General features: G+C 35.3%; 1 protein-coding gene across 2 annotated transcripts in view; it reads left to right on the plus strand.

The window, feature by feature from the left end:
* The window catches only part of Ostm1 (osteoclastogenesis associated transmembrane protein 1), a 29,971-nt gene extending 14,974 nt beyond the window's left edge, over positions 1 to 14,997 (plus strand). Inside the window, exons 3-7 of one of the 2 annotated variants that reach the window (XR_003581701.3) lie at positions 3,831 to 3,928; positions 7,514 to 7,684; positions 9,209 to 9,374; positions 13,208 to 13,359; positions 14,829 to 14,997. Coding sequence is in view for 1 of the 2 variants with exons in the window: in XM_027928366.2 (XP_027784167.1) it covers positions 3,831 to 3,928; positions 7,514 to 7,684; positions 9,209 to 9,374; positions 13,208 to 13,263 (491 nt within the window). In the remaining variant the exon portion in view is untranslated. Of the gene's footprint in view, positions 1 to 3,830; positions 3,929 to 7,513; positions 7,685 to 9,208; positions 9,375 to 13,207 lie in introns of both variants that reach the window. The other variant, XM_027928366.2, reaches the window with a different exon arrangement.
* Positions 14,998 to 17,182: the final 2,185 nt, after the last annotated feature.

Genomic DNA, 17,182 nt, shown 5'->3' on the forward strand with positions numbered 1-17,182 from the left:
ACTAAGCATCAGGGTTTATTTATTTCTATCTTTAAAATGTCTACGTTTTCTTATTAAATTTAATGAAAAATTTCCACAGTTTACTTTAGATATTCTGAAGCTTGCCCTGTTAGTGATTATTGTTTTCTATAAAACTGATTTTGAAAACAGCAGAGTTCTTTATACAAACTTGTAATAGATGCCAAATACTTTATTTAAAGATGCATAATTCCCATTATGATGATTTTTTGGGCTTCTGTGAAAGGTCTTCACTTGGATCCTTAGCACCTTTAAGATTGCCTCTTAAGCTGAAGCCTGAGCCCTCACTGAGACAGAAGCTATGCTAATGTGTCCTTGATGAGGCTCCATTGATTATCTGAGAGAGGGAAATTCATAATGACCACTTCACTTAGTGCTTATAGGAAGCTTTATAATTGCTAATAGTCTTTAACTTACTAATTTCTAAAATACATAGCTTCTCACTGTTTATAACCTTATGCCCCAGTTTCAGGAAAAGGATACAAGAGGAATTTACTGAAGTTCCTTTGTTTTGAAGCAGAAAGTCAGGGCTTTTTAATAATGAAGACATTTTTAACCCTATTAAATAATGAACTCCTTTGTGCCTTATGATTCTGCTAACAGTTATTGAAAAAGTTTTGATGGTTGAGTACAGTGCTTAACCAGATGACAAGAATGTATTAGCTTTTAGTTTAACTTGCAGATTATCTTCAGTGAAATGTAAATGGCTGTTAGTAAAATACAAGAGATTATGTCTTTTTGTTCTTCAGAGAAGCTTTGTTTATAAATTACTTTTTAAATAAAGAAATTATTTTAATTATGTATCATGTGTAGAAGAAATTGCTATGGTCTCTCATAGTAAAAGGCTTTATACTATTGCAGGTCGTGCTGGGACACATGCTACTTTCCCTCTTATGTTGTATACATTAGTTGTCATGACATGGCTCATCATAACACAGATGTCCTGTTGCTGTGGATGAAATTGTGCTCCCTCAACTTCCCTGCAAGGCATCAAACACAAAATGTGTTGTTCAGTCTTATTAACTTAAAATACTAATATTCTGTGTCTATCTAATTGTGTTTACACACACACACACACACACACACACTCTGCCTCATCCCTAAGAGAATTCAAGAGTACTTCATGGGGCATTTACACACACACACAAACACACATTTTCTTTTTTTGGGGGGAGGTACTGGGGACAGAATTCAGGGACACTCAACCACTGAGCCACATCCCAGCCCTATTTTGTATTTTATTTAGAGACAGGGTCTCCCTGAGTTGCTTAGCACCTCACTGTTGCTGAGGCTGGCTTTAAACCCAACATTCTCCTGTCTCAGCCTCCTGAGCCACTGGGATTATAGGCGTGTGCCACCACATCTGGCCACACACACATTTTAAATAATTTATTATTTGAATTTTGTGAAAACTGACAATGAAATAATATATTTAAATAGTTAAAAAAAAATGGTACAATTAAGAGAATATAGGAGTCTGGAAAGTATATTTGGTATTTCTGTGCCTTATGAACTTGGTATATGGGCCTCAATATACCCCCTCATTTCTCTGGCTTAGTTTCTTAGTTTCAGTTTGTAAAATGAACCCTCAGATTTTTAAATGATCGGGTGAACAGTTAGTATGGAACTTATGTTCTTGGGAAAACAAAGCTGCAGAGAATGTAGAGTATACAAGTTCAGAGAGAGAAGAATCTAGGAATTGGTTTACTAAGAGGGCCCCATGTTCACTGGGTTCAGAGGGGGCCCTACATAGGCCGTGTGTATGAGGGAGTGAATGGGGTGAATTCTAGTTGGCTTCTGAGGCAAGAGTGCCCTTTCATAATTCATCCACCTAGAGGAGGAGCCTGTTTCTAATTTGCCCAAAGGAGTCTTAAAGTGCTGGTTGCTGCTGCCCAGTTCACCCGGTTCGGGTTTCATCTTGGTTGCCAACTCTGTTGAGTTGGTAGAGACTGCCTGAATCCCTGCACGGTGTAAGATGTCTGTGTGCTGGACAGAGGAGCCATGGCATGTGTTTGTTGAACTTTTTAATCATCAAGAATGTAGCTGTGAATGTGTTGTTTATTTTGCTGTGTTTGAGAGTACAAGCTCAAGAATCAGACTGAGTATACATTCTGGCTTTTTGCTAATCAGTTTCATGTCCTTGGGCAACCTCCATAATTTCTCTAAGCTTCTTATTCTTGCCTCATAGAATCATTGCAAGAATTGAATAAGTAAATGTGTTTCAAATATAAGCATAGTGCTTGGAACATAACAATTACTCAGCACATGCCAGCTTTCATTGTTGTTTTTCATAGTGCATGAGACATCCTTTAGTGTTGTGTCCCAGTGTCTACCTGTTCAGCTCTTTCTTGTCTACCAAAGAATTCCATTTGGATCAATGCAGTAGTTTTCTATGGTATCTCTCCACTCCTGGTTGAAAGATTTTTTTTTTTTTTTTTTTTTGGTGGTGGTATTAGGGATTGAACCCAGGGCTTATGCAGCTAGGCAAGTGCTCTTCCACTGAGTTACATCCCCAGCCCTTTTGTTTTATTTTGAAACAGGGTCTTGCTAAATTGCCCAGGCTGGCCTCGGACTTCATTTCTTCTGCCTTGGCTAGAGTAGCTAGGATAACAGGCATGTACTACCACACATGGCTGAGAAGATACTCTTAGTTGGCGTTAACTTTCTGAGTCAGGTGGATGCCATATAAAGCTGTCTGTTGAAATTAAGGGGGACAAGAATTGGACTGGGGACTAGGGAATAGAAAATATTTGGAACATTCCTGTGGAACATCCCTGTAGAGCAATTAATAGGGCATCTATGATGATGTGACTTCATAGGTCACATGAATTTGATTCAGGTTCTTTTAGTATAATTTTAGAATTTTATGTAATTGTGTTCTAGAACCAGAATCAGGAGTAGAGAAAGCAGATGGAAATGTTTGTGGGTATGTGGAAGGCAATGATTTGAGGAGATTAGTTAAACTGCAACCACCACAAGTGGGATCTGAAGCCCTGCTGTTGAGCCTGACTTGGAGATGATAGGCTGAGAACTCAGGGAGAGAAAAAGACAAATGGAAGATGAAGAGTAGATTCACTAAAGAGGGGAGAATGGAGAAGTAAATTGCAATATATTTATTTTTATGAATATATTCATAAAAAAGCAAAGGAATGAATTAACTTGAGCTAATGCTAAGCAAGAGTAGAAGTTGCAGAGGAATACAATTTATGTAAGATTTATAAAAACATGTAAGACAATTCTGTTTATTTCCAAACTTTACTTGATACTTTTTGTCAGTATTTGGTTAAAATTTGCACCCATTTATTTCTCTGGACTCCCAACTCATGATAGAATGAGCAAATTAAAAAGGCTACCCTATTAGGTACAATAAATGACCCTGTTAGTGAAGTTGGAAGAGACACAGAACTACTAAATTTGACACAAAGATAAAAAGGGAGAAGAATTGAGGCAAAATTAATGTAGCATAAACAGTGTTATGCCTAAATAGCACTATTAAGAGACCTGATTTTCATGATTATGACCTTTTTACCATTAAAGGTCAATTTAAATTTCATTTGGTATGATATATTGTTTATATAAAAGGAGGAAGGTATGTAATTATTTTAAGATTTTCATGAAAATGGCGGATTTAAAAATGTTTTTGGAAACTAATAAGGGTGAACTTCATGCATTTGGAAAATTCTCTTATGTGGAATACTTCATGCTTGCTGAAATAAAGGATTATTATAGTGCAAACAAAAGATGATAACTTGAAAGCTAACTGACAACATGAAATTGTTGCTTGTGATATAGTAATATACTTTTTTTGACAGATTGTTTAACAGACAACGGTGAAGAATTATCAAACAGCACAATATATTTCCTCAATCTATTTAACCTCACCTTGACCTGCTTTGAGCATAACCTTCAGGTACTTTATATATATTTGAGATTAAAATGCTGTCTTGTACAAATGAATAATGTCTAACTCCAAGTTTTTATGACATTGTTGGTGTTTATCTGTACTCAGAGGAATTAGTAGGTTTGAATTTCTGCTCTTCAGTTCTTCTGCTTGCAGATATTAAGACTGCAGTTCTCTCATTTGTAAAGTAGGGACAGTAATAGCTGATCTGCCTGCCTTCAAGTGTTTTTGTAGTGAAGATTTGGTGAGATAATGAGTGTGAAAACACTAACTGAGGCATGCAGGTGTTTAATTAAAACACAATGTTGTTTAATCCGACTTTGACTTTGTTTATGCAATAATGGGTATTTCACTGTGCAGTATGATTCTGTCTACAGGAAGCTTTTTTTTGCCTCAATATTTGCTTAACTCACTATTATACCCTTAAAAGGCATTATTTAGTAAGGTAAACTTGAATAATATTTAGTAAGGTAAACATAATATAATATGATACAAAAGGTAGCCTTTAAGAATTCTAGCTTATACGTTTTTGTTGTTTCCATCTCTGACCCTTGAACTTTGGTATTAGAACTTGCCTGGTGGTAGTGAAATATGAAATTGGAACCTTGGTAAAAACTGTAGTTTTATATTTGCACAATAAATAAGTAATCCCCACAAGTAGATATAAACGTGTTGAGTGTGAGTATGTATGATTTCCTGTTTAATAAATGTTATTACATAGAGTTATAAATTTCTCTGAGAAAAACAAAAAAGATTTCCTATTTTCCAAAATGTGTTCTATAGGACATTAATAAAGTGACCTGTCAAAAGAGGATTTAATATTCTACCAAGGTTGGGAAATGCTTCACTAAGGACTTTTAGTGGACTCATGTATTTTATAAAATTTAGTGGACTCATGTATTTTATAAAATTTCAGATGGACATTTGTGTTGACCACATTTACCAAATCTATTTGACCAGGGAACTCTTTGGTTTAAGAGACCAGTGTTCTAATGAATATATTTGTAGGATATTAGCCCTTTTTCTGTGATGTTATTTGCAAATGCTATTTTCCTAGTTTGTTGTCTTTTCATTGTGCTTTCTTTTATCATGAAGAAAAATTTAATTTTGTTGGATTTACCAATTTTATAATGACTTATGGTATTTTCATTACATTAGGAAGGCTTTTTTTCCCACATTGAGATACTTTAAAATTTTGTTTTAGTACTTTTATGGTTTCATTTTCTATATTTAAGCATCTTTTATCTTAAGATTTTTAAGAAATAGGTCTGAATCTGTAGTTCTCTCTCAGTTTTCAAGATTAGACAATAGCTACTTCTTCCCCAGATCAAGGTAGAATTCCATAATTCAAATAATCTGAAGCCTTAAAACCAGGTTTCTAGTAAGTTAGAAATATTATATCTACTACTACAAATTCTAAGCATGGGGGAGGCCACTTTAAGCATAAATTCCATAGGACGTCATCAGATGCTGCAAGAGCACTTTGGCTGCTCCATAGAGGAGCTCAGGTGAAGGCAGGCCAAAGTGGAGGTGTGGAGGTACAAACTGATTGGAGGCTGCACAGGAGAGGGTGTTGTTGGCAGCATTGAAGAAAAGTAGGTGAATTCAGAGCATATTTTAGAAGTCTGTGTGCAGGATTTGCTGGTGGAATGGTTTGGGTTGCTAGTGAAGGAAAGCAAAGCATCTGGATGTAATCCTAGGCTTTGGTCCTGAGTGGCTGAGAGGATGATGGCATGGAGAAGGAGGAGTGAGTTTGTAGGGGAGTGGGATTAAGAATTCTGTTTTGAACGTGTTAAGTAGGATGTCTCCATTAGACACCTGAGGTGAGATGACACATGGGGTTGGTTATAAATGAGATTGGAGCTCCGGGAAGAATTGTGAACTGGAGATAGAGGTTTGGGAGACCGCAGGTCCAGATGGTGCTCACAGTCACCATCTGGATAAGAGTGAATGTAGAGAGATGGAAAGGGGCCCCAAATACTGCATCCTGGGACACTCCAGTGTTTTTTAGGGTTTGTGTGTAGGGAGAAAGCTCAGGAGAGGAGTCAGTAGGAGACAGCAAAACAGATAATGCAGTAGCAGTGAAATTTTGATGATGTTGGCTGTGGCAGTAGCTTTCAGTTCAGGTGAATAGCAGGGAGGTGGGTTTAAGTGCCAGGTAAGGTCCAGCTTGGGCAGTAGGTGCCTGCAGGTAGCTTCTGTGGAAATCTGGCCTGTCCTGGTGACTATGGAGAGGAGCTGTCTGCAAAGTGCTGGTTATCCCCACAGGCAGAATGAAGCTGTCATGCCACATATCAGTACTTCACTGTTAAAAATCACTGCCACAGAGAACCTTTTTTCATATGACTTGGCATACTTGTGAAGACTTGTTTGGTTGACTCAGAGAAGTGGAATTGTATTATCAAAAGACATGTGCATTTTGAGTTTTAATAAAAGTGGCTAAATTATCCCCCATCAAGATTCTGTGCTCAATGTTTGATTTTGGGTTCAGCTAAATTTTTCTGTGAAAATTAGGTGATGGGCTTTTTCTTATGGCAGACTAAGGGGAGACTGGTTTTCTGTCAAATAAATGGTGAGGGTAACATTATAGAGGCTACATCAGTTTAATTTTTTTGATTTGTCCTTTTTTCTTTAATTCCCATGTTCAGTTAATGTTCTTTCTTCATACAGTATGGCAAAAACTGAAGGGAATAGAAAGCAATGTGTAGCTGGGCATGGTGGTGCATGCCTGTAATCACAGTGGCTCAGGAGGCTGTGACGGGAGGATTGTGAGTTCAAAGCCAGCCTCAACAATAGCGAGGCTCTAAGCAACTCAGTGAGACCCTGTCTCTAAATAAAATACAAAATAGGGTTGGGGATGTGGCTCAGTGGTCGAGTGCCCCTGAGTTCAATCCCTGGTAACCACCCCCACACTAAAAAAAAAAAAAGAAAGCAATATGTAAACTTGTTCTTGAAAGGACATGTGTCAATCTAGAAGTATAAAAAACAGATATTCTAACATAAGTTATGTCTCCTTCCCTTATTGAGGCTATCCAGTTCTTTGGAGTTTCTCTCTCTCTCTCTCTCTCTCTCTCTCTTTTTTTTTTTTTTTTGACTAGAAAGGCCCAGATTAAGAGCCTTCTGATAAAGAATTGAGTGGGGATCTAGTTGTAGTGCCTTTTCCTTTCCCATTATGGAAGTCCTGTCTCAAGCAAACTTTGGTGAAGACAGCACAGGCAGGGACATATTTTATTTAGGCAGCAATGGGATGGATATGTGCAGATATTATTGATGAGATAATTGGAGAACTTTGGCATTTAGTTATAAGTTACTCGGCATATGAGTTAGTGTTGTCTACATTTGACATTGGCTGGTGCAGTGGTTTTCAACATTTAGGACATTTAGAAAGTGCCAAATATTTTGCCATGTGCTTCATATACCGGGTCTCTAATCTGTGGAACCTATAATACAGGTGATTTAGTAATGTCCTCAACCTCACAGCTCAGCACTTGAACACACCAGATTTGTCTCCTGTCTTCTGGAAGATTAGATAATTAACAGAGATATTATTTATGATGTTTATTGTATGTATTACATCTGCCTTTGTGACTTCAGGAGAGTGCACATGGTCTTCTACCACCAAAAAATTACTCAGAAGTGTGTAAAAACTGTCGTGAAGCATACAAAACTCTGAGCAGTCTGTACAGTGAAATGCAAAAAATGAATGAGCTTGATAATAAGGCTGAACTTCCTGAAACACATTTATGTATCGATGTGGAAGATGCAGTAAGTACTTGCTTCTGATATGATGCATATTTTGCAGGGTTGTTAAATATACCATTAGTAGTATTATCTCTTTTGGAGGCACATTGTAATCTGCCAGTCTTCAACCAGCAATAACTGTGTATTAGTTATAAAGTAGAATATCCTGGTCTGTCAAACTAAATGGAAATTGATTAGGCACTTCACAAGTGAATTAACAATTTATTACTTTTTTTAAAAAAAAATTTGAAAATGTGTGCTATTTTCAGAGGTGTGGGCATTATTGTATGTTTATTTTCAATTATACTGTGTACTCATTGTTTATTAAAGTGTCTAGATTTTACTATAATGTATTTGAGAAGCCATTCCTCAGTTACTTCCTATCCCATTTATTTCTTTACAACTCTTACAATCTGAAAATACTTATGTTTATAGTTGTCTCCTCTCACTAAAATATAAACCACATGAGGACAAGAACCTTGTCTTTTTTTGTTCATTGTTCAGTCTGTAGGATAATGCCTGGCATAGAGTGGGCTCTTAGTAAATAGTGTATTAATTGAATGGTCAGCAACAAATCTTTTCTTTCCATTATGTAGTCAGCCTTTACATAGGTCACCACTAGATGGCGATCATGGCTTTTTAGGCAATATGATGCCTGAGAAGGCATTAGAGGAAAGAAATTTCTGGCTCAGAGCAGAGAACTCACTTGAAATTAAAATTGATAAGCTTAATGGGTGCGAATAATGAGTGTGAATTATCACAGCAGCTCAGAAGAAACTGTAGTGGACTAGTAATACTCAGGATGGTTTAAAAAGCACTTAAAATCACTACGTCATGAGGACTTTTGTTTTTACTGTCCTATTCCTATTGCCTAGAATACTACTTGGTTTGAAGTAGGTTCTCAATAAATAATGAAATTTTTTAAGGATGGAAACAGGGTTTAACTACATTCCTATTAATATAAGTTCTCTGTTTGAAAGCTATGAGTGATTGATATTGTTATACTTTGGTCAGTATTATGAATTTTGAATATGACATTGTTGTATTAATGTAAATTTTATTTTTTTATTTATAGTACCCTAAAAAATTTTTATGGTACTAGAAATTGAATCCAGGGATGCTTACCACTGAACTACATCTATCCCCAGCCCTCTTATTTTTTAATTAATTAATTTTTTTATATTTATTTTTTAGTTGTAGTTGGACACAATTCCTTTATTTTACTTATTTATTTTTATGTGGTACTGAGGATTGAACCCAGGGCCTTGTGTGTGCTAGGCGAGTGCTCTACCGCTGAGCCACAACCCCAAGCCCCCATCCCTTTTTATTTTTTATTTTGAGAATAGGACCTTACTAGTTGCAGTGGCTGGCCTCAAATTTGTGGTTCTTTTGCCTCAGCCTCCTGAGTTGCTGGGATTACATGTGTGCACTACCATGCCTGGCTTATATTAATGTAAATTTATACAATGAGTAATTATTAACAAAATAATTATAAGAACTTGAAGACAAGTTAAATATAAAATAGAATAATGTTATTTGTTGTTTCAGATGAATATTACTCGAAAACTTTGGAGTCGAACTTTCAACTGCTCAATCTCTTGCAGTGACACAGTGCCTGTTATTGCTGTTTCTGTGTTCATCCTCTTTCTACCTGTTGTTTTCTACCTTAGTAGCTTTCTTCACTCGGAGCAAAAGAAACGCAAACTCATTCTGCGTAAGTTTTTTTTTTTTAAACAATTATTCATTTGTTTAGATAATATCCTGCATTTAAAAGTTTATGCCTGTTTTAGAAATGATATATATTCTGAGAACTCAAAAGTATGTCAGCCTAAAATGGCTTTCTGCTTTACCTTTAACAATTATGCTTACTAATGGAAGAGATTTGTGAGAATTTTAGGAGTGCTGATAATAAAAAACAAACTTGAGGATGCATGTATTTCAGATGATTAACTAAGAAAGCTATATTATCCCCAGAATAAGGTTGATAGTAGCAGAAGAGTATCAGCAGGGTCCTTGCAGTTCTACCGTGGTAGTAGTAGGGACATAAAATAGCTCTTAGGCCATCGGAGTCCTGGTAGAAGGACTTACAAGTGGAGTAGTCCAGAAGAAAATTGTAACTAACATGCCGTTTGTTTATGAACAAAAGAGAATTGTAGTTCCAAGGACGTTCCTTGACATATGTCACATGCTCAGTGTGGACTGATTTCTTTCCCTCTCCCCTGCCAGCAGGGCAGAGCAAGAGAAGCACTAGCTTGAAGATCCTGTGTAGCTAGAAAAGAGTGACTCTTGGATCACACAAATTTCTCCTTTATTGTCACAGGGAAAGAATGGGCTTGGCCTTTAGTAATTTTAGTATTTAAAAATGAATTTTTTTTTTGAGGAAAAGCTAATCTTTTTTCTCTTAAATATTATTTGTATTCTAGAACCCTACACTTTAAAAGTTCTTTTCCCCTTAAATCCTTCTGGCACTTCTTCATCTGATTTCACTTCTAATACACTTACCTTAAAAAAAATGATTATATGTAGATCAGTTTGTACAGAACCTATAATATCCTTTTTTTTTAAGAGAGAGAGAGAGAGAGAGAGAATTTCAATATTTATTTTTCAGTTTTCGGCGGACACAACATCTTTGTTTGTATGTGGTGCTGAGGATCGAACCTGGGCCGCACGCATGCCAGGCGAGCACGCTACCGCTTGAGCCACATCCCCAGCCCACAACCTATAATATCTTGCCTGTGTGTTTTAGTGTGCTATTTCGCTATTGTGACTAAGGACCCGACCAGAACAACTATAGAGGAGGAAAAGTTTATTTAAGGGCTCATGGTTTCAGAGGTCTCAATCCATAGACAGCAGGCTTCATTCCTCAGGGCTCAAGGTGAGGCAGAACGTCATGGTGAAAGAGTGTGTGGAGGGAAGCAGCTCACATGATAATCAGAAAGCAAAGATTCTGACTTCACTCACCAGATACAGATATATACCCCATAGCCACACACCCCAATAACCCCCCTCCAGGTACCATTCAGTTAATCCTATCATAGTATTAATGCACTGATTGGGTTAAAGCTCTTGCAACCCAATCATTTCTTCTCTGAACTTTCTTGTATTATCTCACCTGTGAGCTTTTGGGGGACACCTCACATTCCAAACCATAACAAGCAGTTACTGAATCCCTGCCACAATACTAGCATTGTGGTAGGAATTGGGATTAAAAAGGAACAAACTGGGTGCGGTACCACACGCCTGCAATCCCAGTGACTCCGGAGGTTGAGGCAGGAGGATCACAAGTTTGAGGCCAGCTTCAGCAACTTAGCAAGGCCCTAAGAACTTAGACCTGTCTCAAAAAAATAAAAAGGCCTGGGGATGTGGCTCAGTGGTAAAGCACCCCTGGGTTCAATCCCTGGTACCAAAATTTTTTTAAAAATAAAATAAATACGGGGCTGGGGATGTGGCTCAAGCGGTAGCGCGCTCGCCTGGCATGCGTGCGGCCCGGGTTCGATCCTCAGCACTACATACAAACAAAGATGTTGTGTCCGCCGAAAACTAAAAAATAAATATTAAAAAATTCTCTCTCTCTCTCTCTAAAAAAAAAGAAGAAAAAATAAATATTTTTAAAAAATAAAATAAATAGAATAAAGGAACAAGGCATAATTCATGTCCTCAAAGAATACACTGACCCTGACTCAATTATTAAAGTATGTAGTAAAGGTAGAGACACAGTATGATTCTGTTTTAGGTTGAAATTTACCTCTACACCATTGCTGGAGGTGGGGTGTGGGGAGAATTTTAAAGGCCATGAGGATTTATCAGGAAGAGACTAAAGAGGCAAGAAGTTGTAGGTATATATACCTACCAGTATTGCTGCCTGGTCAGTTTATTAAGTAATTTGATAATTGGTAATACGCTAGATCACAAACAAAAAAACAAACTGCTGATTTAGTTTTCTTCCCTAAAGGCTTTTTTTTTTTTTTTAAGTTTAAGTTTGCCCTTAAGTTTAGGCTTAAGCAAACACACTGGTCCAGGAAGTCAGCTTGTCATTTTGCATGAACAGTGGGAGTCTTGCATGAACAGTGGGAGTCGGGACATCCCGATTGAAACTATAGCAGGGTTCTCATTCTTGACTATCAAAATTATTTACAAAGCTTGAAATCAAAACAAACAAAAATGGTGCCTGAGTTCCATTGCAGGTCTTCCAAATCAGACCTCTACTCTAGGTTACAAACCATTGGAGTCAGGAGATTCCTAGTTTTCTGGTATAAGGTACTCTCACACTGGCACTGATGTTTTTCATTTCTAAAGCTCCGAATGAGAAATATTCTTATTTAACTGTAAGAATAAAACATATTACCATGCCAAATAAGATGATTTTTTTCTGTTAACCCCAATAACCCAATCCCATTAGCACTACAATCAAAACTGATTGTCACATATTTTCTTTGAAGCTATATATATTTGTGTTTGTGCATATGTTTGTGAATGTGCATGTGGTATACAATTTATTTTTGTAAGTCATTTAATGTATTTTATAGAGTTCTTTCACTGATTTTTTTTTTTTTTCATGAAGTACTGGGGAGTTGAACCCAGGGCCTTGAACATGTTAAGCATAATCTTTTTTTTCCTTTTTTAATTAAATTATTTATTTATTGTAATTTGTTATACATGATGGCAGAATGCATTTCATCTCATATTGCACATATAGAGCACAATTTTTCAAGTCACTGATGGTACACAAAGTACTAAGCATAATCTTTATGACTGAGTTACACCCCCAGCCCCTAAATTTATTTTTTTAATCTGAAAACAGAAGCAAATTTTTTTGTTTCCATATGGATACCATTCCTTTTCTTTTTCTCACTATATTGCACTGACAAAATTAGTGGCATGATGTTGAATAAGACTAAATATCCTGGTCTTATTCCAGATCTTAGGGGGAAATCATTCCGTTTTTCATAATTGAGCATAATAATTACTGTAGAATCTTCTTAGCTACCCTTTATCAGAAGAAGTTTTCACTGACTTTTCTTTTTTTGTGTGTGTGTGGGGTCTGTACTGGGAATTGAACTGAGGGGCACTTGACCACTGAGCACTTCCCCAGTCCTATTTTGTGTTTTATTTAGAGACAGTGTCTCACTGAGTTGTGTAGCACCTCACTGTTGCTGAGGCTGGCTTTGAATTCACAAAGCCAGCCTCCCAAGCTGCTGCTGGGATTACAGGCCTGTGCCACTGTGCCCAGCTTCACTGACTTTTTATTATACTATATAGCACTTTTATCATCTAAGTAGATTGCTTTTATCTATATTACATATTTAAGATTGTGATGTTCAAGAAAGTATAAATTATGTTTGTTTTATTTGGTACTACTTCTAGCCATGTCATATGTAGTTTCTAACTAAGTTGTTTTTCAAAGTTGGTAGAAAAAATGGAATTTAATATTTAGAAGATTGAATCTATTTGGATTCAAACAATAGATAAATACTGTGCTTACATAAAAATAATAAATAATTATGTTTAAAAATTAAATTTAAAATATAATACTTTTGTCTTATCTAGCCAAACGTCTCAAGTCCAGTACCAGTAGTGCAAACATTCAAGAAAATTCAAACTGAAACCAACAAGATGAAGACTTGACATCTTATCACACGAATGATAAAACTTATCTTGGTGGAAGATAAAACTTGATTGAAAAGAAGAAGAACTGTCAGGTTCTTAAGAAATGCAAGGACTTTAGATTTATTTTTAAATAAGAATTTTCAATTTTTTTTCCTTTTCACCCCTTTTTAAAATTGGATATTTTTAATTTTTAAGCATAGCAGTGTTGTCTATTTTAAAGTATATTTGTTACAATAACAAAAGATGCAAGAACAATCTTTGTTTTATTTTGTAGGCATGTTATTACTATTTGAGACTTCTGGTATCTCCCTATGAACATAAGTACCTCAAGTAAAAAAGTTTTTGAAGACAAACATTTAAAATTAATCACTTATAGCAAAAACTTTAAAAAAGAAATATACTTGCCAAAAGATAGGAAGTGCAGAAGTTAATTTAAATTATTCTCCGTTGCAGTATTGTTATTATTATTATTTTTATTATTTTGAGACAGGATCTCATTAAGTTTCCCAGGCTGGCCTTGAAGGCAAGATCTTCCTGCCTCAGTTTCCCCAGTAATTGAGATTACAGATGTGTACCACTACGCATGCCCCTCCCCCTGACATTGTAGTATTATTGTTACAGATATATTTAATATGTCATATATGACAATAATACATAATTCAAACTCTGATTTCCCTAAAATCATTTTTGAAACCACTAATTATAGCCCTTCCTAACAATTTTTCAAAGTGGTAAACCACATAACATTTATCTTTGTAAGAAGATTTATGGTAACTGGTTTCTTACTTGACTTTTATAAATAGTATTTTACATCTTGTTTTTGCTTTTATTTCATAAGTAATTTGAATTCACTGGACTGCTTTATTATATTCAGGGCACGATGGATTTTTTTTATACCAGGGATTTGCATTATGAATTACATTAAGTTATTTGGCAATTTATAATTTATTAAAACTTTAAATCAAATGTAGTATTATCACATTGTATTTAAATTGTGAGTTTTTTTTTTTTAATGTAAATTTTCTCTTGAGATATATAGGAATTTTTGGAGGGAGAGAAAGGAGGAATACAAAACTTCAGGCTGAGAAAACAGACCTGAGGGGATGCTCATTGTAAGACTATTGAATGGTACATATTGGAGACATGAATCAGATGATAGTCTCACACAGGAAGCAGTTAGATTAAGATGATGTTTAGTTTTTGTCCTAAAGTGTGTAAATCAGGTAAAAATGATATGACTAAAATGAAGTAACTTTTCACTCTCAGAAAACGAATTCTGTTTTGGAATATTTGTATCAGCCTTTAAAAAAATATTTAATTTTAGAATTGTTTATGATTTTATTTCTCAGGATTGTAGAATTGAAAATTTCATTTATTAATTCCTTCTTGCTTTCTTTATGAAAATAGGCTTTTTAAAAAAAAAATGTTGAGAATATGAAGGCTCCTATGTATAAGGAGAGTTCAGCTAAATAGTAAGAGGGTTTGAACTCTTTATACACTAAAAAAATGCTCCATAGAGAATTAAGAGAGTGTTTTAATAGTTTTTTTTTTTTTTTTTAAGTGTTTACCACATACGCAGAGTGAAGAGAAGGCTAATCCTGGGATATCTGACGTATCCAAAAGCTGTTACCATTTTTCGTGGTCTACTGTGATCTATTTAAACTATGCTGCAGTTCATTCTGCTGTTACTATTCCCACTGCTGGTACAAATAAAGCTGTCTTGATTTGAAGCATGTGTTTGAGGGCCATTGAAAGCAATCTTCATTAATGCAGATGAAACCAGTTTACTATGTTCAAAGTTAGAAAAATGACATATTTGAGTATATACATAGTGACTTTGTGAGCACCTTTCAATATTATATGTTGGAAAAACCATTGCTTTGGGATATAAAGCTAATAAGCACTTTAAAAAAGAAAAGACAGCCTTTAATATTTTTATGGTGGAGTCATTGCTCTTTAGAAATTGCATCAGCCTTAGTAGATTTTAAAAAATAAAAATTAAGTGCTACACTAAAGGGGGTATTTCATTCTGTAGTGATGGAAAAGTTCTGAATTGAGACATACAGCTTATGTATAAACACAAGAACATCTTTAAGTTTTTGACACTTTAAAATAAAGTAATTTAAGGAAATTACAATGCTGTAATTGGATTTTAAATACATTTTTGGAAACTTCAGTTGTAATTTAACATCATATCTAAGTTTTTCATGTATTGAGTTTAAGTGCCCATCTGTCTTATAACTTTACTGCAAATAAAAATGTGCTTTTGGATTATTATTATTTTTTGATTGAATTTGAGTGGTGAAGATCACATTAGATATTTTAACATGTAATTCTAAATCAATGAATAACATCAAAGTTTAGTTGGCAAATGTTACTTCTGTTGGGACCAGCATTTTCTAATGTTTCATGGATGGGCTCTACTTTTTACTGCAGTGTACTCCTTATAAAGTGAAATGTGCCAGAACAACATTGTAGTTAGGATTGCATTCCTGTCCAAAGACATGACCTCAAATAAAAAATAGACATCACCCATAATGAATTTTGAAAACAAACATATACTATTAACCTGTAAAACAATTTTAAATGGGAAAAACTGTGTTCCCATTATATATCCTTGGATATCTGACATATCCAAAAGCTGTTTTAAAGATTTGAGTAGAATACACATATATTTATTTATGTATCTAAGTGTGTAGGTATGTGTTCTCATATATATTATATATCTTTTTTTTTGTTTGTTTTTTCTTTTTGCAGTACTGGGGATTGAGCTCAGGGCCCTGTGCTTGCTAGGCAAGTGCTTTACCACTGAGCTACATAGCCCATCCCTTTTTTTTAATATTTATTTTTTAGTTTTTAGGTGGACACAATATCTTTATTTTATTTTTATGTGGTGCTGAGAATGGAACCCAGTGCCTCACTCATGCTAGGCGAGCGCGTTACCACTTGAGCCACATCCCCAGCCCTCCCATCCCTTTTTAATGTTTATTTTTTAAAATTTGAGACAAGATGTTACTAAGTAGCCCAGGCTAGCCTGGAACTTGCAATCCTCCTGCCTCAGCTTTCCAAGTAGTTCCAATTATGTGTATATTCTGAGCTAGAAGAAACCATAGAGGTTATTTGGTCATATATAATCCCAGAGCTGGACAGATCCCTAGAGACCATCTAATCTGACCTTCTGGCCACTACATGGATGTCTCTAAAAAGTATGTGACTTACTTCCTTGTCTTCTTAGCTAGGGAAGCAGAATATTCATAGAGGGTTGAGACACCTAATCAAATGTTTTCTCTACTATATATTCTGCTTATCTTTTAAAAATTTTCAAAAATGATCATATTGATTATTAAAAGGGCTTTGGCCTATACTCTATTGCACACATAGCACTTCAAAGTATAACTCTTCCAAGTTTGCTTGTTCTAAATTATTACATTGGTTATGATAAATGTTAGTTAAACATAACACATTTAATGACCAGGAACTTTGTCTCCTTGGAATTAAAGAGGAATTTTAAAAGATAATTTGACTAATCTGTGCTTCTTAAAGTGTGAAGTTCTTCAGTAATGATTTTTAAAGTTGGAGTTTCCTATGATAAAGAGGTATTCTAAAAATCCATCTCAGCACCCAAATACAATAAAAATATTTCAGGGGCTGGGGTTTTGGCTCAGTGGTAGAATACTCGCCTAGCATGCATAAGGCACTGTGTTTGATCTTTTGCACCACATAAAAATAAAATAAAGGTATAAAAAAGTGTTTAAAAATTTTTTTCAACCCTTTAAAATGAAAGGTAGGTTCATTTTAGTCAGATACTGTAGTAATTATTCTGTTGTCTTATTACAATACTCAAGATTTTATCCAAAAGATTTGCCCAATGGGCATTGGAAATAAGTTTGGAATGTCTGGAATAATTGTATACAA

Source organism: Marmota flaviventris, chromosome 6, assembly GCF_047511675.1.
Source record: "Marmota flaviventris isolate mMarFla1 chromosome 6, mMarFla1.hap1, whole genome shotgun sequence".
NCBI classification, from domain to species: domain Eukaryota; kingdom Metazoa; phylum Chordata; class Mammalia; order Rodentia; family Sciuridae; genus Marmota; species Marmota flaviventris.